The 25,038-nt window shown below is 36.7% G+C and overlaps 1 protein-coding gene and 1 pseudogene across 2 annotated transcripts in view; one reads left to right on the forward strand and one right to left on the reverse strand.

Moving 5' to 3' along the window:
* Positions 1-4,980: 4,980 nt before the first annotated feature.
* PTGR2 (prostaglandin reductase 2) overlaps positions 4,981-25,038 on the reverse strand; it is a 40,588-nt gene continuing 20,530 nt past the window's right edge. The window contains exons 3-10 of one of the 2 annotated variants that reach the window (XM_043989181.1): positions 23,836-23,954; positions 14,792-14,983; positions 12,205-12,375; positions 10,778-10,987; positions 8,696-8,817; positions 7,813-7,900; positions 6,588-6,627; positions 4,981-5,433 (exon numbers count right to left, since the gene is read on the reverse strand). In XM_043989181.1, coding sequence (XP_043845116.1) covers positions 5,369-5,433; positions 6,588-6,627; positions 7,813-7,900; positions 8,696-8,817; positions 10,778-10,987; positions 12,205-12,375; positions 14,792-14,983; positions 23,836-23,954 — 1,007 coding nt within the window. In that variant the 3' untranslated portion in view covers positions 4,981-5,368. The remainder of the gene's footprint in view (positions 5,434-6,587; positions 6,628-7,812; positions 7,901-8,695; positions 8,818-10,777; positions 10,988-12,204; positions 12,376-14,791; positions 14,984-23,835; positions 23,955-25,038) is intronic. The other variant, XM_043989182.1, reaches the window with a different exon arrangement.
* LOC122741781 lies at positions 20,125-21,081 on the forward strand (annotated as a pseudogene).

Here is a 25,038-nt window from a genome sequence, read left to right on the forward strand (position 1 = left end):
GTGCCTTAACCATTCTCTTTGTCTTCTCTATCTTGGGACATCTCCATTCTTGGTTTAACTCTTTTGCTGATAGCATTCAGTGAAAGACTATGCTTTAAAGGAAATGAGAAAAAGGGTTACTTCTCTTTTATATTAATAATCAATTACTGAATTACCAGGATTTTTTCAGAAGCTTATAAATTGTTCAGTCTCTGAAGGGCATTTGTTGATGGATGATATTGATCAAATCCCTGGGGTAAGTGATTTTCATCTTGAGAGACCACACCAAACTAGAGAACCTTACAAAGAATTTAAATTTAATCTAAGGTGAATTCTGGCCCTTTGTGTCCCACTCTGGCAGGTTTGGGCAGGGGGGCAAATACTTTGTCTAGGTTGCCTGAGGCTGTGGGAAGTCTGGGAGTGAAAGTGATCAGAATCACCATCTCCAGCCCCTCATTAGAACAGGCCCACCTCTCATTAAAATATTCATTCTCATTACTTGTTAACCAATCAGAGTGGATTACCACAATCCAGAAGCTACACTCTTCCAAGGACATATAAGTATTGAGTGGGTTCCATGAGGGGTCTTTGGCATTCAAGAGTGCCACTTTTATTAGTTATCTGCTAGCATGATTAATAAAATGATTAATAAAGAAATAATGAATAAATGATTGGCAGAAACTATTTCTCTCAAACTTTTTATACATCACAGTAGAGGCCTTGGGCCATCTCCTTCCTAGGACAATATGCAGTTCCATTCTCATAGGCCTTGGTTCTTCTTTCAGATAAGCAATGGAGATTAATCTGAAGGCTCCAATTTTGCAAGTTTTGAAAGGTCAGGAGAGTGAGCCTATAAGGGTCTAGGAGTCAGAATCTATGCCATGTTTTATACCCATTCCAGCATCACTACAGGGAGTGGCCTTTGGGAACAACCTTAAGGATCCAATTCAGAGTAAGCTAAGTCCTCATGTGGAAGTCATGCTACATCTAGACACCTCTCCCTTCTAATTGACAAGAAGTCAAGGAAAACAAATTTTCAAATTGGCCATGTCAAAAATGTGTATCTCATGAAACTGTGGTCTTGAAAATAGCTTTCTGATCAACCCAGCCCAATGACCTAACTTCTTAGGCTTGCACTGTTTTCACTTTGATTTTTTTGTCTTCAAGTACTTTAGGGGTTTATATTCAACAATAATAACATTTAACAATAGCCTACTATATTCCAGGAATTGTGCTTTTCGACACCGAGATGACAAAAACCAGAAATACTGGAACTGCCCCAAAAGAACTTACATTTATAAAAAATTCTATTTTGTAAATTAGTAATTCAATGTAAAAATGATTCATCATTTTACATGGTAACTCAAAAGTTTAATTCTGAGGTTTTAAAAATATTGTGTGGTACCTCTTATTCATGAATAAACTGTTTGAGTAAGTGTAGTATTTTCCAAACTCCCACTATATTTTGTAAAATGATATACTTAGAAGAGGTGTTCATTAAACATTCAGCATACAATCCATTTAATTATTTCAGAACTAGTGTGTAATAATTGCTTTCAGAATACTTTATAGCAATATGGTTCTTGGGTTTCTCAAGTGGAGTTAGAGATGAATCACTACTGAGAGAATCCTGATTTGGGGGGCATAGGAGAAGAGAGGGAGAGATTTAAGGAGAATAAGGCAGTATCTACCTGAAGAGATAAGCTGATAATAGAAAGAGAAACAGGAGACAGCACAGGGCAGAAGCAGGAGGAAAATGAGAAAATAAAAAGAGCAGCTGCTGGCTGAGAGAAGCAAAACAAGCATCTGAAGATGCTGCTGAGAACTGATTAGAGAAGGCAGAATCCTGCTGTATGAAGAGCTGGCCGGACTCTAAAGAACAGCCTAGGGCAGCTAGGTGGTGTAGTGGATAGAGCACTAGCCTTGAAGTTGGGAGGACCTGAGTTCAAGTCTTACCTCAGATACTTACTAGCTGTGTGACCCTGGGCAAGTCACTTAATCCCAATTGCCTTAAATATTTGCAGCCATCTCCAGTTATCCTGATATATATTTTGCCACTGGACCCTGATAGATCTGGAGAAAAATGATTCTGTGACTTTGCACAGCCCTTCCTCACTTAAATCCAATTCAGTGCAAGTCATGACATCTGTTGTGGTCTTCTTTGAGAATGAGAGACAAACAACAAGACAGCAGCTGAAGGGAACAAATCTGGAAAACTAAAGACTATGGAGTTAGGGCTGCCATTTTATTGAAAAAGTGTATTGCTTCTATTTAATTAAAAAAGCTTATGTTGCTTTTGTTGCCTAAGAGTAGCAGAGTAGTGGCTTTATCCAGCATGAGAGTAGAAAGGCCTAGAAGAGGAACAAGCCTGCATAGCAGGTGAAGTACAGACTCTTTAAAAGCCACTGTCCAGAGTTGTAAGTTGCTCTGGGCACATGAGTTTCCCTACAGTGCTTCACTGCTAGGTTTCTTTGTGTGCTGATAAGGTTAAAATTCTAGCTATTCTGTCTAAAATATCTAATGAGTGGTCGCCAATAAATTACAAGCCTTAGCAAGAGTTAGGCTTTTAAGCATTTATTAAGGAGAATAAGAATTTGGTGAAGAGAGAAGAAAAGGCCTAGATTCCTATCTATTAAAGGGAGAGCACATTTCTAGCTCCGCTCTCCACCAGAGTCCAAAGGAAAGAGGGTGAGAAAGAGCACCAGTCTCTTTCTTCTTCCTCCCACTAGCCAACGTCACTTCCTGACGCCAAAGAAAAGATGCATGTTCTTGCCCTCAAAGACCTTCCTTTCATGGCGGAACTTTTCTAAAGTTAAGTCTCCAGAAGGTGGCATCATTCCAATCATTACAGTGCCCACCTTCCCCCATGGACATTGTGTGCACTGGTGGAAGAATATGTCCCAGTTTTATGGGTATACTGTTATATTTTTACTATCCATGCTTTTTTCCTTCTCTTGAAAATGTTATTTCGTGACTTTTTTGAGCGTGCTTTGCCTTTTTTATTACTAAATATTTGATGTTTAAGAGTCAGCTGTGGGGGCAGCTAGGTGGTGCAGTGGATAAAGCACTGGCCCTGGATTCAGGAGGACCTGAGTTCAAATCCGGCCTCAGACACTTGACACTAGCTGTCTGACCCTGGGCAAGTCACTTAACCTCCATTGCCCCACAAAAGAAAAAAAAAAAGAGTCAGCTGTGTCATTTTGACTAATTTCTATATATGAGAAACAAAGCAAGATGTAGGAGTTTATCCCCTCCCCATCAGCAGAGTTATTGCTAGGACCCTAAAGATAAGCAGTAGCAGTATGGCCATCCCTTTGGGTGCACCACCCCCATTGGCTGGGGTGAGTATGAATAGGTTGGGTGAGCTGGCTCCAACCTAGGGAGAGAGCCTAAAGAGAATTGGGGAAGCAGTGCCACACCTGTACCTGTGTACCTGTAATTATTTTAATTAACTCTTTTCAATTTTTAAAAATTTTAAATGGATTAAAGATTTTTGTTTTACACAAAGAATTGAATACACAACTTTACAACATTTTATAGATATTCCTATGAAGATTCTGACCCCCTTCCAAAAGCCCTTCTAGTTCTTTTCAAATTATGGCTTAAAGGGTAAAAGAAAACAAATATTTTTGCTTTCCCCTATTAATACCAGTCACTTCATTTGTTTTTGTTTTTGTTTTGTTTTAAGTGAGGCAATTGGGGTTAAGTGACTTGCCCAGGGTCACACAGCTAGTAAGTGTTAAGTGTCTGAGGCTGGGTTTGAACTCGGGTACTCCTGAATCCAGGGCCGGTGCTCTATCCACTGCGCCACCTAGCCGCCCCACTTAATTTGTTTTTAAAGACAGCACTAAATAGTTCTTAAGTGACCTGTAACCAAGCCACAAAACCTTTGCTTGAGTTTAGCACAGATTAAAAATACAAGCTCTATTGTCCACAGATGCAGTTCTGAGTCCTGTTCCCAAAAGTAATAGGAGAATACATATTCCTAATTCCTGTACTTCTAATTTTAAACATTTTGAAGAACCCTTGAGCTCAAGGAGGCTGGTAAAGAGATATAACAGAGGAATCAGTGTTTGAATCTGAGTCCAAAAAGAATTCAAATATCACTTTCTCATTATTCCATCTTATATTTCAAGACTGCTTAACATTTTCTATAAATTAAAAGGCTAGTTTGCATTATCAGACTTTTTTAATGACAATATAGGCAAAATGTGGCTCCCATAATTTATTTTTTTTCTTTTTCTTTTTTTTTTTTGTGGGGCAATGGGGGTTAAATAACTTGCCCAGGGTCACACAGCTAGTAAGTGTCAAGTGTCTGAGGCCAGATTTGAACTCAGGTCCTCCTGACTCCAGGGCTGGTACTCTATCCACTGTGCCACCTAGCTGCCCCCTCCCATAATTTCTTTTCTTTTTTTGCGAGGCAATTGGGGTTAAATGACTTGCCCAGGGTCACACAGCTAGTAAGTGTCAAGTGTCTGAAGCTGGATTTGAACTCAGGTATTCCTGAATCCAGGGCTGGTGCTCTATTCACTTTGCCACCTAGCTGCCCCTCCATAATTTCTTTTTTTTTTTTTTTTTGGTGAGGCAATTGGGGTTAAGTGACTTGCCCCAGGGTCACACAGCTAGTGTCAAGTGTCTGAGGTTGGATTTGAACTCAGGTCTTCCTGAATTCAGGGCTGGTGCTCTATCCACTGCGCCACCTAGCTGCCCCCTCCATAATTTCTTAATGGAGCAGGTAAAGTATATATAGTGAGATGCAATTGTTATAAAGCATAATTGGGCTCACAATGTAAGTGTCTATACTTAAAGTACTTAACAACTTGAGTCTGTTTAACTTCTTTAACATAAAACACAACTGAGCAATCTGGATACTGTCAAGGCGAATTTTTAAGAACTTTTAATAGTATTGTTTTAAAGTTGCAAGAGCTTTGCTCCAACCAGATGCCAAAAAGTCAATAATTAGCACTGAATAAAATATTACACAAGAAGGATGTTCAAAAGTCTTAGTAAAAAGTAACTTCTCAATTATCATTTTATTCATAATATTGAAAGTAGTACCAAAATTTTCTCTGGCTTCCAGATATCTAATACAAACATCATACATAATACTAGCTCCTGAAAGAAAATGGAAAATGGGTCATGCTGACTTTTGTTACAATATAACTTGTTATATATTGGATATTTAAATTTGGAAGAAATAACAATTATTAAAGCTTCTAAGAAACCAACACCAATGCAGCAGAATATGAAATAAGATGAAACAAAATAAGTTAGTTTAATTAATCTCATATATCTATTAATAAACTCTGAAATCTCTCCTGTTTAATGTTGAAAAGAAATCTGCTCAGTGTTCTTGTTCTTGTGTAATCCAATGAAGGGACAAAGATTTTTAGTCAGAAATATGAACTATTTGCTTCCCAATGTTGCCTCCTGTCATCATGGATTGGAAGGCAACTGAAAAAGAAAAAAATAAGTTATCTTGAAGAATTAGTATTACTTACATACTATCACTAGTTATATAAATTATTGTTGTAAGAGCTCAAAAATGACATTTTTATCTATGCATCAAAATGGAGTTTTATAATTCTGAATGATGTCCTAATATCATTATTAATATCCTAATATCCTGATATCAGTTTTGAAGCACATAGATTAGTCCAAATCAAGGTAAGAAAAGACTTAAACATTAGTACCTGAACTGAAAATATCCATCTGTTATTAACTATATACATTCATGGTAAGATGAGGAGAGAAAATAAGTGAAAAAAAGTTTTGAAATAATCCCTTATAAAGAATATAAATAACAATGACTATACAAGAGTAAATAAAACTAACATCTGTAAACTTAAAAGACTTGGAGCTTTTGTGTAAATATGACATTTCAGAAAGTGGTTGTTTTTACAACAGGGACAATATGGATTTCTTCTAAGACGAATATAATTCAGATTTTGGTTTTTTTGGTGGGGCAATGAGGGTTAAGTGACTTCCCCAGGGTCACATAGCTAGTAAGTGTCAAGCGTCTGAGGCCAGATTTGAACCCAGGTACTCCTGAATCCAGGGCTGGTGCTCTATCCACTGAGCCACCTAGCTGCCCCAGATTTTTCTAATAGAAAATAAAAGATTTCAGGAAATAAAAAAATAAACCAACTCTAAATTAAAATTTTATTGGCTAAGTACATATGGAAATATTCACCAAAGAAGGGCACAAAAGAATTCTAAAAACTATGCATGTGGGGCCAAAAAAAATCAATTTTCATGAGAACTAAATATTTTAAAATTTTCCTAATCTGTGAAATACATAAACTGTGAAAAGTACTCCCCATTCATTCTGTAAAATGTATAAGCTGTGCACAAGCTATTTGAAGAACTCAAGAGAGAACCACATAAAATGAGACACACTAAAGAGAGAGGTTCCTCTTGAATATTATTAAATTGATTCTTTGATAGAGATTGGATAAGTTCATATTTCATCCAAATTACAGTAGCATTTCACAGAAAACAAAATCATGGCACACAGCACAGAAAAAGAAAGGAATGTTTGTAAAAGTACTATGTTTCAGAGCAAGAACTTATGCTTGAATTATTAAAAAAATTTCTGATCATCTTACCTCCCATGTTTTCCAAGCCATCAATCACTGTCTCTCTGATCTACAAATCACAATAATTGGAATTAATTTTCTTCCTTACTTTGCAAAAGCAAACTATTTAGCACTTTCCTCTTTTGAGAAAGGCACACTTCTAATATGCAACAGATGGTCTATAAAAGCATAGAAATCATACACACACACATATACACAAAGATGTAAAATATAGGTTCTCAAACTTTTTTTTATCTCAGGACCCCATTACAACTCTTAAAAATCACTGAGGACCCCAAAGGGCTTTTGTTTATGTCATGGGGTGCAGAGCACCCCAGAATTTCTCTGGGGCACACAGAGGAATCTTGTCCTTGAGAGACTAAACCAGAGGACAGATAAGCCTACAGAGATAAGTGGAACCAAATTGGACTGAGCTAGCTTCGACCTCCACCCTTCATTCTGGTCTCTCTTTACCCCTGGGGAGATAAGTTTGGGTGTGGCTGCAGCCTTGGTGTCCTGAAGATAGTCCACCCCCATCAGTTCTCTATAAAAGTACCTTCCAGTCTCCTGCTCCAGGAGATTGGTACCTCTGAGCCACGTGCTTTGTGCCTATCTCCCCATGAGAAGTCCAAGAATTTCTTTCATGGTTTCCCTTCCCTTGCCCCTAAATAAACTATCACCTTATTCTAACTACTTTTTGTGTGCAAGAGGGTGTAATTCTTTAAAGAGGAATTCCTAAGAACCCCAAACCCCTACCCCTAATGAACCTGTACCCCATTTCCATACCCCATATGGGCTATGGTTATTAATATTTTCCAGTTAGAAATAAAATGGATATTTAAAAACATTTATTCAGGGCACCTAGGTGGCACAGTAGATAAAGCACTGGCCCTGGATTCAGGAGGACCTGAGTTCAAATTCGGCTTCAGACACTTGACACTTACTAGCTGTGCAACCCTGGGCAAGTCACTTAACCCTCATTGCCCCGCAAAAAACCAAAACAAAACATTTGTTCATTCAAAACTAACTTATAAATGTTACACATTTACATAATATAATCTTCATATCAAAGTGGTTTTTATTTAAGTTAACTGAACAGTTAAGCAACTGATCACTTATTCCAGCTATCTAATCTGAATTAACTATACCCAGGATAACGACCTGATTTTTCAAACTATACAGAAATTCAGGCTCATTCTATTTGAAGAATAGGATAAAAGGAATAAATTGATACAGTCATAGGATCAAGTCCTACCTTTAATTTTCCTTCTTTAAACCACTGACTAAGTTGCATAATTCCAGACTCAAATTTATCCTTATAATTCAACACCAGAAATCTTTCCCTATAGGAAAAAAAAAAAAAGACAGCAATCTAAAACAGGAGAAAAGCAAGATCAGATAATTTCACAAGCTTCTGAAATCTTTTCATGTAACAAATATGATGGCTTAATCATACTGAGTTCAGCCAGATGTGGTTTAGAAAGTGTTATGAAAATAAAAGATATCAAGGAATCAAAGTTAAATCATTATCTAAGTTAACAAAACCTATATGGGCTTCATGTGGTTTTAAATGCATAGTTACACTGGTTAGTTTCAATTCTAAGGAACAAGATGCCCCTCCCAGGATAAACTTGTTACATGTAATCTCATTACCATATTGCTAAATCTAGCCCAGTTTGACACAATCCCCCTCAGCCTCCCCTCCCCTCTGGTTGGAGGGTGGAGTACCAAACTCTTCCCAATGCCTTCCTTTATAGAGGGCAGATGGTGGACTCAGCTCCTCACTCCACTTTGCATCTTCTCTGCCTGGTCTCAACTCCAGGAACAAGATGCTCTCTGGTGTTCTCGACAGCACCCCTGTCCTGGCATTTTCTGTCTCCTTTTGTAAGTTGTCTCTCTCCATTAGATTGTAAGCTCCTTGAAGGCAAGAACTATCTTTTTATTGTGTCCCTGGTACTTAGTACAATGCCTGGCACATAGTAGGCACTTAATAAATGTTTATTGGAATGGATTTGATGGGGGAACAGCTCTGGGCAAAAAACAAAAAATCATATCCATGTGTATATATATTTATACATACATATAGCATATGCATATGCAGTTTTAATATGGTGGTAAGTAAAGGAAAGAAAGGGTACCTTGTGATGTTTCTTGTTTTCAGAATTGACTCTACTTCAGGCAGCAATGGGGGAGGATAAGGGACATCCTTGTTGTACTGAGAAATCTGGCCACACAGGATAACGTGACTGTTCTGATTCATCTATTCGGAGAAAATTGATTACTATCCCCCTAAGAAAGAGGTTTTCCTCTATAGTTGCTGAATATAGAGCTGTTTTATGAAAAATGTTTGCACAAAATAAGTACCAATGAAAGCATCCTTGGAAACCAAAAGAAAACAAAAACTCTGACTATTTCATTATTAATAACTTAGAAATTTTTTGTGGGGGTGCAATTCTATGACATTTATGAATATGAAGTGGTAAGCAAGTGGATATATAGAGGGGAGGTAAAACTTGCTAACAGGAAAAACAATGTAATATTAAATTCTGTAACTCTAAGGAAACATAAATTCATTGTCAAATATTCACTTACCTTGAAATTATGCTAAACTATGGTTCACTGGACTTGAGTGTGTTCCCGTGTTGTAGTCAGAGTCCACACCCCCTGAGAACACACCCTCTTGAGGGCCAGGCAGGTGTGGTTTTAATTGAATTAACTTTAAGTGAGGTAATAATCAGTGAAGTCAGTCAATCCAACCAATCCCCTGGGGGTGGGGTTGCCTTTAGGCATTCCCAAAACCCTATTATTTTCTCACAACCCCAAGATCAGCCATCATTTGTTTGCACCTACCTCAATATGCCTTTCTTACTGTATGGCATGATTAAATGTAATTCTTTTTTCTTTCTTTTATATTCTCCACATTCTTTATGACAAGCATGAAAGACAACAAGAAACTGCTTTAATTCATTAACTTGGAAGAATTAATGTGAAAAGGATTAGATTATCCCATTTGATAAAATGCCTTCCTTGGGGGCAGGGACTGTTTCATGTTTGCCTTTGTATTCCCAGCTCTGGAACAGCAGGTACTTAAAAAATGCTTGTTGATTAGCAAAAAGCTAAATGCTGCCTCTTATCTCCAAGATCAAATAAAAACTCCTCTGTTTTTCACTTAATTTCCCTCACAAACTGGCCCCTTCCTCCCTTTCCAGTCTTCTTACATATAACTTTCCTGTACATACTGAAATGATCCAGCCTGAACCGGCCTACCTATTATTCCTCACACATAATGCTCCATCTGCTGTCTCCATTACTGTTGTTCAGTTGTATCAAACTCTCTGTGACCCCATTTGTTTTTTGTTTGTTTGGTTTGGTTTGTTTTTTTTGGTAAAGATACTGGAGTAGCTTGCCATTTCTTTCTCCAGCTCATTTTACAGATGAGGAACTTTTTTTTTTTTTTTTTTACATTTTATAGATGAGGAATACAGAGGTTAAGTGACTTGCCTAGGGTCACACACCTAATAAGTGTCTGAAGCCTATTTTGAACTCAGGAAGATGAAGAGTCTTCTTGGTTCCAAGCCTGGTGCTCTATCCACTGTGCTACTCAGCTGCCTTTGCATTGGCTACTTCCAAATGTCTAAAATACACTCTCTTTTCATCACTATCTCTTGGAATTCCCATTTTCCTTCAAGACTCAGTTCAAGTGCAAGATTCACTACCATGATTCCAGGCACTGTTATTGCCCTCCTTCTCCCAAAACTACCTTATATTTACTTTGTATATATTTATGAATGTATACATTGTCTCCCCATTAGTAGGGAAATATCTGCTTTGCTTTGTCTTTATATACCCAGTGCCTGATACTTAGTAGGTCCTTAATAAGTGCTTGTTGACTTATTGCTCTTACTGTAACTCTGTAAGAGAGACAAAGTAGATACTGAGTGTGATTACACTGCAGAATACTAATAAACTAGCGGGTTGTTCTACCAGAGCAAACAGAACTTGATGGAATTGTTTTATTAGCTGATGGCTCAGGGTACCAAAGTGATATATATATATATGTATATATATATGTATATATGTATATGTGTATATGTATATATATATGTGTGTGTGTGTATATATATATATATATATATATATATATATATATATATATATATGAAACAACAGAAGTAAAAATCATTAATTTTTCAAATTTATAACAGGAAGTCATCAATCACCTGGCTCATAACAGTATCACTGATGTCACCACCGACATTGTCAAAGTAAACATCCACTCCAGATGGGCAAAGCTGACGGAGTTGTTCTGCCACATTCCCTTTCTTATAATTAATTGCACCATCAAAGCCCAGTTCTGAGACCAAGATGGAGCACTTCTCATCTGTTCCACAAATTCCCACCACTCTGGAACAGCCTTCCAAATGGCCGATCTATAGGAATAAAAGTCTGAAAATCAAATGGTTTCATATTGTTGTAACAGTACCCAGAATGACGAAGCTGTAAAGTGCTACAAGTATGTGCTGGCATTTACCACAGTTCGGGTCAGGTCAGAATTTTTTAACTTTCAGCCACAGTCTACTGCAAAAGTTAAAGCACAAAACAAGGATATAATGTGATATTTAAAACAAATTATAAAGAAAGAAGTAGAATACAGAGTGACTTTGAGTGGACCAATATCTTATATTAATTATATTAATATATAATAATATGTTATAGTAATATCAATATCTTAGATATGATTTTATAAAAAAGAATCATCAGAGCATTAACACATCACAACTCTACATGTGAACCTAAGTTTCTGAGCTTGAGAGATGCGAAAAAAGTATTCAGAAAAAAACATGCTTCTGTAATTTTCCATTATGAATATCTATTTATCACATTCATCTAAGTACAATACTCATTCTATGAAAATGATTAAAAGCATGCTGTAAGGGTTCATTGGTTCTGCAAAAATAAATCAGGTAAAACAACCAGGGAGCAGGAAGTTCCATAGGAATAATGCTTAAGAGCATAGGAGTAATCCAACTAATGTTCAAAAGTTATGGTCAATGGGGACTAAACATGAGCTCAGAGTCTCACTACCTATTTGATTTGTACCAAATTATGGCATAACATTTTCACAATGTTATAGTGTTGTTTTGTTATAATGTATTAAGATGTTACTGTAAAAATGATGTTATTTAGAGTAACATTAAACTGAGCATAACGGTACATTAGTACAGTATAGATGTTAGTCTATATTTTTGTCCCCACTGATTTATCTTTTATTTGGAATTTTTTTAAAAATCAGGTAAGTTATGGTTTTAACATATTTACACATTAGAATCTGAAATTTCAGAAAGGTGGGTTTTTTTTCTGATTATTTCCATCATAGCATTCAGCCATTTCCATCTAATTCTGGTTTTTCTAAGTTTCTCATGAATGGAGAACTAAATCCCAAATAAATCCCCGAATTACAATATGTTTATTATTAATAATAGCGATAATATATTTGACCACTTGTACACATTCTGTCAGAAATATTTAGGCAAAACATTATGTGTGCTTCTCAGTCTTATACTTCTGCCTGTGTGATTAATAGCAAGACTTCAGCAACAGATGTTTCTGTTTAAAAATCAAATAAATCATCATGAGAAAAGTTTACCTGGCCAGCCAGCGATCCACAAGCACCTGCAGCCCCACTGACAACCATTGTCTGCTTGGAGCCAACAGTTATGTGGCCTTTTTCTTTAATTCCAAATAAAGATGTCAATCCTGGCATGCCAATAGCACCAAGAAAGTAAGAAAGGTGTCCATCCACAAATTGTGGATCTACCTAAAATAAAATATGCATATATTTTATTTCACACTGTGGATTTCTACTGAAGTTTAAACAATATGAAACATTGGTGGAAATTCACCTTGTATGATTTCTGGTGTGGTAAAGTACCTATACTTTATGGGATTTAAAGTATAAAGTTGGACCAAAAGCATTATGGCAAAGTAGATAAAGAGTGGGGACTGAAACTTAGGAAGATCTAGTTCTGCCTGTCACAACTGGCTGTGTCACTGTGGACAAGTCACCTAACCTCTGAGTGACCACAAAAAACTCTTGGACTCTAAGCTGCCGAATAGTTGCCAATCTGCAATTGGTAGAGGGAGTTTTCTTCAGTGGAATACTATGACATGCCATCAAACAAAATTGGCAACATTAGAATATGAAATTTCTCAAAGCCTCAAGCCAAAGTTCAACCTCCAAAATGTCAAATGTTGTGGCTGTGGGAAAACAGGGACACTGACATGCTATTGGTAAAGCAAATGATACAGTCATTTTGCAAAGCAATTTGGAACTATACCTAAAAAGCTATTACATTCCCTTTACCTTACCTATACCATTATTAGTCTTACAAAGAGATTAAAGAAAGAGGAAAAGGTCCCATACGTATAAAAATATTTATACTTTTTGTAGTGGCAAAGAAATGGAATCTAAAGGGGTGCCCATTGTTTGAATGGCTAAACCAATTATGATATAGGAATATAATGGAATACTATTGTTATAAGAAATAATGAATGAAACAATTTCAGAGAAATGGGACTATTTGAATTTATGCAGAGTGAAATGAGCAGAACCAGGAGAATAGTCTTAAACTATACCAATATTGTAAAAAAAAATTTTTTTTTTGGAAGACTTAAGAACTCTAATCAATACAATGGCCAATCATAATTCCAGAGGACCAGTGGATAGAAAATGCTATCTACCCTCCTGACAGAAAGGTGATGGACTCTGGATGCAAAGTGAGACATATTTCTGGACATAGTCAACATAGGAATTTGTTTGGCTTCCCTATGCTTATTTGTTACAAGGGTTTTGATTGGGGGGGCAGGGCAATGAGGGTTAAGTGACTTGCCCAGGGTCACACAGCTAGTAAGTATCAAGTGTCTGAAGCCAGATTTGAACTCAGGTCCTCCTGAATTCAGGGTTGGTGCTTTATCCACTGCACCACCCAGCTGCCACTTGATTTTATTTTTTTAGTGGGGAGGAGAAGAGGTGAGAAGCAAGGGGGAAAATGCTTATAATTGAAAAAATAATTTAAAAAGTTTAACCTCCAAGTAATACAGCAAATTATGATAATTCTTCAGTCAACAAAAATATGCCATGAACATGAAGGATTATGGTCTCTGCTTTAGTTGCTCAGGATTTTCCGTTTATCTGCTTTTCTACATAGCTCTTCCACTAATTAGCTATGTGATCTTGGGAAAGTAACTCAATTTCCCTTTGTTTCAGGGCATAGAACTGGATAACCTTCAAGATTCCTTCCAACTAAGATCTGATTTGTAGATCAATCACCATAATGAAATAATAATAACTCCTCACATTTTTATACTAACATTTTAAGGTTTGGAAAGCAATTTCCTTATAACCCTGTGAGGCAGGTGGTGCAAATATTTAATGGCTGTTACCAGGGCCAGCACTAAGAAAAACTGTGAAGTGTGATTTCAGGACCTCTTCAGTATTCTTTCTGCTCCCTACTGCCCCTTAAACACCTTTTCTTCCTCTAAGCATTCATTATTCCCATGCTGTCTTCCAGCTACTTAGCTCTCAGCTACAACATTCCACCAGTAAGCAGCAGACCAAGTTCTTGACCCTTTTCCTTGTATTCTCCTTTTGAAACATATCTGTCTTCTAAATTAGTCCTTCAGAAATCTCCAACTTCTATTAGAAAAAACTCTAGTTGACATGTGCCACACTAATGCTTGTAACCCAGTAGTAATAGCACATATGTGTATTTTAACAGTTACCTTTAACTAATAATGAAAGTTTTAAGTTCTGAGGCAGGCTAACATGTGAGTGGGAAGTTAGAAGGTGAGAATTTCCCCCTAAACATTCAAATCATACCACTATAAACCCCATAGTTACTACTATGAAGTGACAAAGGTCCTTTCACTTCAATTTTAAGCATTATTGTTTCATCTGTGATTAAGGCAGTAAATTAAAGCTATTAACTATACTTTCAGTGAAAACATAGTTCATTTTTATGTAATTTATTCTTTACATAAATTTTAAGGCAATAAAAACGAATGCATACAAAATAATCAATTAACTGTTGGTATAGATTTTGCTACATTTCATGAGTTAATAGGAAGAAGAAACCAGATAATTTCATTACTTTTTTGAGGTTAAGCAGAATCAAATGCCAAGGACAAAACGAATTGAGAATTATAGGAAATATACACAGTTTGTTAGAGATTACCTTTTCAAGGGCATTTCCATCTAAAATAACTTTAGTCTGCCAGGGCCAATTAAAAGAAGTCACAAAATTGCCTTTAGCCAAATTTGCATGTTGACTCTCTTCTATAACTCCAACACCTCCACCATCAACCACTTCAGAGAGCTGCCATGGCTTTACATAGTCAACACCAGTTTCTTCATTCATTCTACAACGCTTAGAAACAAAAACATTGATTAGAAGAATTCTGAAAATACTTCACTATATGTATATATCTGAAAACTGTTAAAAAGGGATATACAGAATGGTGTTATTGAATGGTACTATTTATTCTCATCGGTTCTACCAACAAGCTGAACGGTTCCAAAAGCAGTTAAATACTAAGAGGGGGCACATTGTTCTGGACTATTTTTAAACTTTGTAATAAAAAAAAACAAACAACAAATTGTAAAGGATACAAGCAAACAAAGCCACAGACTACCAGGCTTCTTTCTTGCTTCTCTGAAATCTGACATGCCATAATACATAAATATTAAATACCTGGTTCCTATCAAACAGTCAGAAAAAAATGTCATTGACAATGTTTCAAAGTTATGTAATTTATTTCCATCAGGCAGTCCCACAAAAATCAATGAAAATCTTCCATTTTAGCAACATTACAAAATATGATTTATGGGCAGCTAGGTGGCGCAGTGGATAGAGCACCGGCCCTGGAGTCAGGAGTACCTGAGTTCAAATCTGGCCTCAGACACTTAACACTTACTAGCTGTGTGACCCTGGGCAAGTCACTTAACCCCAACTGCCTCACTTAAAAAAATATATATATATGGTTTATGAAACATACCTAGACAGGAATTACTTAAGCTGTTTGTTGATCTTAGTGTTATTTATCATAATGACCTCTGAGAAACAATTTTCATAAGGTCATACAAGTTATGAGGTAGCTAACCAATATAAACACATAAAACCTTCAAGTATGAGAATACTAGAGACCACCTGGACAGAAAGAAGAGACAGATGAGAAACATGATAATTAGTGATGGGGGACTTCAATTATCAAGCAGAGAAGTTAATAACTTTCTGATTTGCCTTAGTGACAATTTCATCCTTCAAAAGGTGGAGAGACCAACAAGAAGAATTTCTACTCTGAATCTGATTCTCACTAACAGGGAAAAACTGGTTGCTAAAGTAGAAATGATGGCAACCATGGTAAAAGTGACCATTTCCTTTGATAGTCTATTATACAGGAGATGAAATCTGGACATAATATATCATGTACCATAAACTGGAAAGTCAGATTTTAAAGAGTTCAGAGGAAACAAAGGTAAGATCCCATGGAGTAAAATGCTTCAGAGCATGTCAGCCCAGAAGGGCAGGGAGATGCTTAAGAATGAAATTCTCCTAGGTTTTTGGTGTGTGTGTGTGTGTGTGTGTGTGTGTGTGTGTGTGTGTGTGTGTGTGTGTGTATGGGGCATTTGGGGTTAAGTGACTTGCCCAAGGTCACACAGCTAGTAAGTGTCAAGTGTCTGAGGCCGAATTTGAACTCAGGTCCTCCTGAATCCAGGGCCAGTGCTTTATCTGCTGTGCCACCTAGCTGCCCCAAGAATGAAATTCTTAAGACCCAAAGGAAAACAATTCCAAATGGGATTTGTTTTGAAAAGATTCAATGCAATTCCATATAAACTTATTAAGCACCTACTGTGTGCCAGGCTCTGAACTAAAGCACCAGTTATACAAAAAGAGGCAAAAGACAGTACCTGACTTTAAGGAACTTACAATGAAAAGATCATTGTGTATGCACACGGAATTCACCAACAAACAGGTTTTAAAAACAAATGTTCAGGGGGGCGGCTAGGTGGCGCAGTGGATAAATCACCGGCCCTGGATTCAGGAGTACCTGAGTTCAAATCCGGCCTCAGACACTTACTAGCTCTGTGACCCTGGGAAAGTCACTTAACCCCCATTGCCCCGCAAAAAAAAAAAAATGTTCAGGAGATTAAAACAAAGGCAGTTAACAGAGGATGAGAGCACAGTCTTGTTAAAACCGTGTCAGACCAAAAACTCAGCAGAAAGAGATAGAAAGAGAAATTCCATTTAAAATAACTATGGACAGTATAAAAAATTTGTGAATCTACCTGCCAAGACATAGAGAGGAACTAACTATATGAACACAATTCCAAAACACTTCAAACAAATAAAGATATCTAAATAACTTGAGAAATACTCATTGCTCATGAATAAGTTCAGCCAATTTGATAAAAATGACAAAACTAGCTATATTAATTTACTTTAGTGCCATAACAATCATAATACTAAAGAACTGCTTTACAGACCTAGAAAAATCATAACAAAATTCATCTGGGGGAACAAAACGTTAGGGATGTCAAGGGAATCATTAAAAAATTCTAAGGCAGTAGGAATAAACTATACTAATATTGTAAAAAAAAAACCCAACTCAAACTATACTACAAAGATATCAAACTATACTACAAAGCCATAATTATCAAAACCCAAAGAGATAAAAAGAAAAGGATGCATATGCACAAAACTTTTTATGGCAGTTTTTTCTGTGGTAGCAAAGAATTACAAACTGGGGGATGCTCACCAATTGGGGAATGGTTAAACATGTTATGGTATATGAATGTGATAGAATACTGTTGTGCTATAAGAAATGATGAAGGGGATGATTTCAGCAAAATCTGATGAGGCTTAAATGCATCAGTGCAAAGTGAAGTGAGCAGAACCAGGAGAACAATGTACACAGGAACAGCAATATTGAAAAGATAACCAAGTGTGAAAGACTTAGTAACTCTGATCAACATAATGACCAATTACAATTCCAAAGGACTCATGATGAAATACACTTTAGACCTCTAGAAAGAGAACTGATAGAATGGACTGACACTCAAGAATACAAATTGAAACATTTTATTCTGTCTTTCTTTTTCTCATTTTTTTTTCTTGAAACATAGCTAATGCAGAAATTTGTGGTTTTTCTTGCCTTCTTAGTAGGAGGGGGGGTGAAGGAGAGAATTTGGATCTCAAAATAAAATAAAAATGAATTCAAAATTAACCAACCCCACCCCCCCAAATTAATCTTGAACTCTCAAAACAAAACAAACAAACAAACAAAACATCCCCCTCCCCCAGGAATACTAAAACTTAGAATTTGGGGCTGGCAAGGAAATCTCAGGACAACAAAAAGTCTTTTTTTTAAAAAACCTTAAATAGGGAGAAAAGGGAGAAACACAGGAGAAATAGGAACTTTGCTTGGGGTGAATGGAACAACTGACAACAGAGAGAAGGAAGAGCTGCTTAATTCTTATTTTATTACTTCATTTTTCTCTGAGGAGAATGACCTTTACACTAAAAATGACAGAACCAAAGTGACTAATAGGGAATTGATACCCAAGATATATAAGAGAGTAAGAAAGCACCTAGCTGCCCTTGGATGAAGTCCAGTCACTGGGCCCAGATGATCTCAAAGTACTAGCAGAAGTGACTATTGAGCCACTATCAGTAATATCTGAAAGACGATGAGAAATGGGAGAGGCACCAGAAGACAGGAGATAGGCAAAACTCTGGATTTAAAAAAAAAAAAAGAGAATAGCTGCAAACTATTTAGGTCAGTTAGTGGGACTTTGATTCCTGGGGGTTAATGAAAGGATCATCACAGAGATGATTGGCAAATACTTAGAAAAGATGAAATTAAAGATATTTTAATAATCAGCATATATTTTTATTGCCCTTGTGACAAATTTATCATCGGGTGCCTTCCACATAGCAGGTGCTTGATAAGTATTCAATTGGGAGAAAAAAATCTAAAAAGGGAAGCAGTTGTTGCTGTTCATCCTTCATTATTGGGAGAGGAACAGAGACATTATGAGGGTGATGTCTTGACTTCCTTGAGAATTGGATTTAAGTGAGGAAAAGCTGTGCAAAATTGTCAGCCTTACTCTCTCAGAGTAACTGAAGTCCAGTGGTAAGATAAAAGTCAATGATTACAAAGAGATAGCATAGTTTCATCAAGAAGAAGTCATGGAGGGGCAGCTAGGTGGTGCAGTGGATAAAGCACTGGCCCTGGATTCAGGAGTACCTGAGTTCAAATCTAGCTTCAGACACTTTGACACTTACTAGCTGTGTGACCCTGGGCAAGTCACTTAACCCCCATTGCCCTGCAAAACAAAACAAAACAAAACAAAACAAAAAAGAAGTCATGGCAGACTAACCTCATTACCTTTTTTGACAGGATTACCAATCTAGTAGATGAGGGGAATGCTGTGGATATAATTTACCTATATTTTAGCAAACCTTTCAATAAAGGTTTAGCTATGTGGTGCAGTAGATAGAGCATCAGGCCTAGAGTCAGGAAGGCCTGAGTTCATATTAACCTCAAACGCTTTCTAGCTATGTGACTCTGGGCAAGTCACTTAACCACTGTTTGATTCATTTTCTTATCTGGCTTCCCTTAAGATTCATCTCAAGGGCCACTTCTATCACACACACTAGGGGGAAATTCCTATATAAATTCCTATATTAATCTGTGAAATAAAAATACATAATAAATAAAGACAACAAAAGGATTTATCAGCTGATTCATTATGACTGAATATAGATAGTATTAGAACAACTGCAGCCACACAATTCAAGAAAAATGAAGAGGAAGGAAGCTGCTGAAAGACTATTTCAGTTTCATGAAGATATAACACAGTAAGTAACCAGCACATAATTTTTTGACAAGATAAAAGCATAGATGACCCATAAGAAATCTGATGCCTGCATCTCTATGGAGTATGGCTGTTTAAAAACCTGATGCTCTGTACTTCTAAACCATCTCTGTCCAAAAGAACATTTTCATAAAGCCCATTTCCCTAATGAGAATCTTGACACCACCATCTGGATTAATTACATTTTCTTCCTACTTACCATTTAAGTATCTGTTAACACACTCTTGAGAAACTTCTGAGATTGAAAATGAACAATTAAAAATATGATTTTGGTAACTGGGAAGAAAGCAAGTATAAAGTGTTCTGCAAATCTTTGCTATGTAAATGTTTGCTATTATTATTATTACTATTATTATTTATCTTTGATCCTTGGATTCTTTGATCCTCACCACAAAGGAGTGGTTTTTTCTTTAACTCAAAGAATATAACCTAGCATACTATTTTTTATGTTGAACATTTAAAGTATATTTTTCTAAACAAAAAAATAGGAAAAACACCTGGTTACTGATATACTTGCCCAGGGTCAGACAGTTCCTAGCTGTGTGACCCTGGGCAAATCACTTAACCCTGTTTGCCTCAGTTTCTTCATCTGTAAAATGAGCTGGATTATAACCTAACATACTATTATTTATGCTGAACATTTTAGGCTGCCTATGTTGCCATGTCCATACCAGCACCATACTGTTGGGCATCTGGTACTTGATCATCAATGCCATAGTACTTCTGATTCTGTTTGGCACAATGGCGGACCCAGATCAGTATCACTTATCCAGTTCCGAACTAGGAGGTGACTGAATTCATAGATGATGCCAACATGTGCATCGCAACTGCAATCTTCCTTCTCATGATCTTGAGATGTACAATGGCAACCTATGGTACATACAAGCAACATGCTGCCTGGATCATCCTGTTCTTCTGTTACCAGATTTTTTATTTTGCCCTCAACTCGCTGGTGGCAATCAGTGTGCTTGTTTTTCCAAATTCAATCCAGGAATTTGTATGACAGCTGCTTCCTCATTTTCCATACAAGGAAGATATCACATCAGCGAATCCTACCTGTCTAGTCCTTATTATTCTTCTCTTTATCAGCCTTATATTAGCTTTTGTTTTGTTTTGTTTGTTGTTGTTGTTGTTTTTAGTGAGGCAATTGGGGTTAAGTGACTTGCCCAGGGTCACACAGCTAGTAAGTGTTAAGTGTCTGAGGCTGGATTTGAAACCAGGTACTCCTGACTCCAGGGCCAGTGTTCTATCCACTGTGCCACCTAGCTGCCCCTGTATCAGCTTTTAGGGGTTACCTGATTAGCTGTGTCTGGAACTGTTACTGATACATCAATGGCCGAAACACCTCTGATATTCTGGTTTACATAACCACCAATGATACTACAATGTTTCATGGACAAGATCAGCAGTGTTTAGAAAAGAAATTAGAAAATGCTGATTACAAGATGGTGCTGTTACTGTCCTATGATAATAGCAATTGCAATGGGTGTAGGGGCAGGAGCAGGGGCAGGTGTGGGTGCTGGTGCAAGTGGGGGTGCAGCTGCAAGTAAGGAAAATATACTGAACATTTTAAATACATTTTTCTGAACAAAGAAATGGGAAAACACCTGATTACTAATATACATGAACTCTAAAGTCTTTTAGACTTAATTTTATGACTAAAAAATCAACAACTGGCTTTAAATTGTGATTTTGCTCTGCTCACTATTTCAATCCTAAATGTTATTTACTTGTTGCTAATGTTTTAAGATATTCTGAGGGACTTTTCCCCATGACCAAAACAGTAATGTTTGTTTCCATATACCCTAATTTTTGTTAAAATGTGTTCATTTTAATAAATCACATTTATAGAATGCTTTAAAGTCTTACAAAGGAAGCCATAGAAGAACAGCCCACACCAGGCATGCTTCATTCTCCAGACTTTGCCTCCATGCTTCAGCAACCTTCTCCTGCCATCCTGATGGCCCCTTCCATTGGGGCATTCTTCTAGGAACCTTTATTTTAAGGAAAGGCCCAAGCTATCCTTCATTTTTCTAATTCTTCCACCATGCCCTAGAAGACTTGCCAGGATACCTCCTGGCCTGAGAAGATACTTCCCCCTGCTTCTACCTCAATCTGACTTTTTAGCAACTTTTATATGTTGGTAGTGCAATGGCTAGAGAGCTGGGTCTGGAGTTAGGAAGACCTGAGATCAAATCCAACTTCAGATACTTACTAGCTGTATGACCTTGGGCAAATCACTTAATTTGTTTGCTTCAGTTTCAAGTGTAAAATTGGGACAATAACAGCACCTATCTCCCAGGGTTATTGTAAAGATCACAAGAGATAATAATTGTAAAGCATTTAGAACAGTACCAGGCACAAAGTAAGTGCTATATAAATGTCATCTATTATTATTGTTGTTGTTATCTCCTTCCCCCATTAGAATGTAAATTCCTTGAAGGCAGGGGCTACCTTTCTTTTTAATACAGGGCCTGGAACATATAAGTGCTTAATAAATGCCACTGAACTTGACTTCAGAAGCACTTGTCTATGAAATCTGTTTAGTTGTTTCAGTCATGTCCAACTCTTCCTGAGCCCATTTGGGGTTTTCTTGGAAAGATACTGGACTGGTTTGCCATTTCCTTCTCCAGCTCATTTTACAGATGAGGAAACTGAGGCAAACAGGGTTAAGTGACTTGCCCAGGGTCACACAGCTAGTAACTGTCTAAGGCCATAACTCATGCTGAGTGAGATGAGCAGAACCAGGAGAACATTGTACACAGTATCAACAACATTGTATGTTGATCAACTGTGATGGACTTGACTCTTCTCAGCAATACAATGGTCCAAGATAGTTCCAAAGGACTCATGATGGAAAATGCTTTCTAAATCCAGAAAAAAAGAACTATGGAATCTAGATGCAGATTGAACCATACTAGTTCTTTTTTTGTTGTTTTCCTTTTTTGAGGTTTTTCCCTTTTGCTCTGATTCTTCTTTCACAGCATGACTAATGCAGAAATATGTTTGAATGTGATTATACATATATAACCTCATTTCTTAATTTTATTTTTAGCAGGGCAATGAGGGTTAAGTGACTTGCCCAAGGTCACACAGCTAGTAAGTGTCAAGTGTCTGAGGCCGGATTTGAACTCAAGTTCTCCTGAATCCAGGGCTGGTGCTTTATCCACTGCACCACCTAAACCACCCCAAACCTCATTTCTTAACTTTCTTTTTATTGTACATATATAACCTATATCAGATTGCTTGCTCTCTTGGGGAAGGAGGAGGGAGGGAGAAAAATTTGAAACTAGAAATTTTATAAAAACAAAGGTTGAAAACTATCTCTACATGTAACTGGAAAATAATAAAATGCTTTTATAAAAAAAATATTGGCCCTTATAATTATGACTGAATACTATTATGCTATGAGAAATGATGAGGAGGATGCTCTCAAAAAACCTGGAAAGACTCAACATGAGCTGATGCAAAATGAAATGCACTGTGTAGAAAATAACAGCAATATTGTAAAATGGTTAGCTGTGAATGACTTGAATATTATCAACAATACAATAATCTAAGACAACTCTGAAGTACTTAAGATAAAAAATGCTATCTATCCCCAGAGAAAAAAACTGATGATATCTGAATAGATTGAAGAATGTTTTTTTTTTAAACTTTATTTTTCTTGACTTTTTTTGGTCTGTTTTCTTATACAACATGACTAATATGGAAATGTTTTACATGATTACATATCTATAACCTATTTTGAATTGCTTGCTTTTTCAATGGGGAGGGGAAGGGCAGAGGAAGGAAGAGAGAGGATTTGGAACTCAAAGTTTTGGGTTTTTTGTTGTTGTTTTGTTTTGGTGAGGCAATTGGGGTTAAGTGACTTGCCCAGGGTCACATAGCTAGTAAGTGTCAAGTGTCTGAGTCTGGATTTGAACTCAGGTCCTCCTGAATCCAGGGCCAGTGCTTTATCCACTGCACCACCTAGCTGTCCCTTCAAAGTTTTAAAAACAAATGTTAAAAACTGTTTTTACATGCAATTAGGGGAAATATAATACTAAATAAATTCCAAAAATTTTTTAAAATATTAGCCCTTGGAAATGTTTTGCATTATTTCACATGTATAATTCATATGATATTTCTTGCTTTCTCAGTGGCTGGGGGAGGGAATGAGAAAATTTAGAACTCAAAATTTAAAAAGAAAAAAATGTAAAAAATAAATATTAATTAAAATGTGTTGTTTTTTTTTTAAAAATAGTGACCTCTGTTTCATAGAGAAGGTTTGGAATCATTTCACACACACACATGTAAAAATGTTTATTATTATTTTAATCACAGCACCCTAGTACTTACCATATAAGGATCCACAGAGAGATAAAGAGTTCGGACTTTTACTTGTCCCTCATTTAATTTATCTGGTAAATTAGCTTCTTCTATACGGAAATTCTCTGCCACTGGGTTGCCATTTTTTCCTAAAATAATGTTGGATAAACAAAAGGGCAATAAAATATTTTTAATAATCATTCTTTTAACTATTATTTTCTAAAATAATTTCTTTTAGTAGCCATTCCCTTATTCACTTTAAATGTCCATTTTCATCAGCAGCTCTGCTGGTTTCTACTCCACAGAATATTATGCCTCCCCCAGGATAAGCTGATCAACTGAAATCTAATCACCATGCAGAGGGATACAGTTTTGGATAATCAACACCTTCTCAACTCCCTCATTCACCTATCCCCTCAGATTAAAGGGCTGGAGGGTAAAGCAGTAAGTTCCTCCCAAAGTCTTCCTTTATAGAGGGGTCTGAACTTTGCAGGTAACTCAATTTTCCATCAGCAGCTCTGTTTGGTTTCCAATTCATGGAAAATCATGATGCCCCCATGCTGATCACCCCCTGGTGTTGCACCATCTACTCCCCACTCTGCTATTCCCCTCATTAGATTGTAAGCAGTGTCTGAGTGCAGGAACTATTTTTTTTCTTTTAATCTGTATCCCCAATGTTTAGCACAATGTCTGGCACATTTAATAAATGCTTACTGAATTAAACTGAATTATGTCTGTTTTTAAGCTGAATTTCCAAACAATTTTAAATGATGTAGCCTAAATTGTTTTCCAATTGCTGTTGATTTTCTCAAAAATATTCCTTTGAAAATAAAGATTTTGCAACTGGAGTCAGCCTCAAATCTTTTGATATAATTTTTTTTTTTAGTGAGGCAATTGGGGTTAAGTGACTTGCCGAGGGTCACATAGCTAGTAAGTGTTAAGTGTCTGAGGCCGGATTTGAACTCAGGTCCTCCTGAATCCAGGGCCAGTGCTCTATCCACTGAGCCACCTAGCTGCCCCGATATAATTTTTAAAAAAGTTTTATTGATACATTTTGTATTTACCACAAAGTTATTTCTTGGAATCTCCCTCCTTCCCCCAATTCTCCAGTGTGACAAAGAAAAACAATTAAGCAAAAACGTCTGATACAGAGATTGCATCTGACAATGTGTATGGCATTTGGCACTAGAAGTCATCTCTCTATTGTGAAGAGGGTATTATATTTCATTATCT

This window comes from Dromiciops gliroides, chromosome 2, assembly GCF_019393635.1.
Source record: "Dromiciops gliroides isolate mDroGli1 chromosome 2, mDroGli1.pri, whole genome shotgun sequence".
NCBI classification, from domain to species: domain Eukaryota; kingdom Metazoa; phylum Chordata; class Mammalia; order Microbiotheria; family Microbiotheriidae; genus Dromiciops; species Dromiciops gliroides.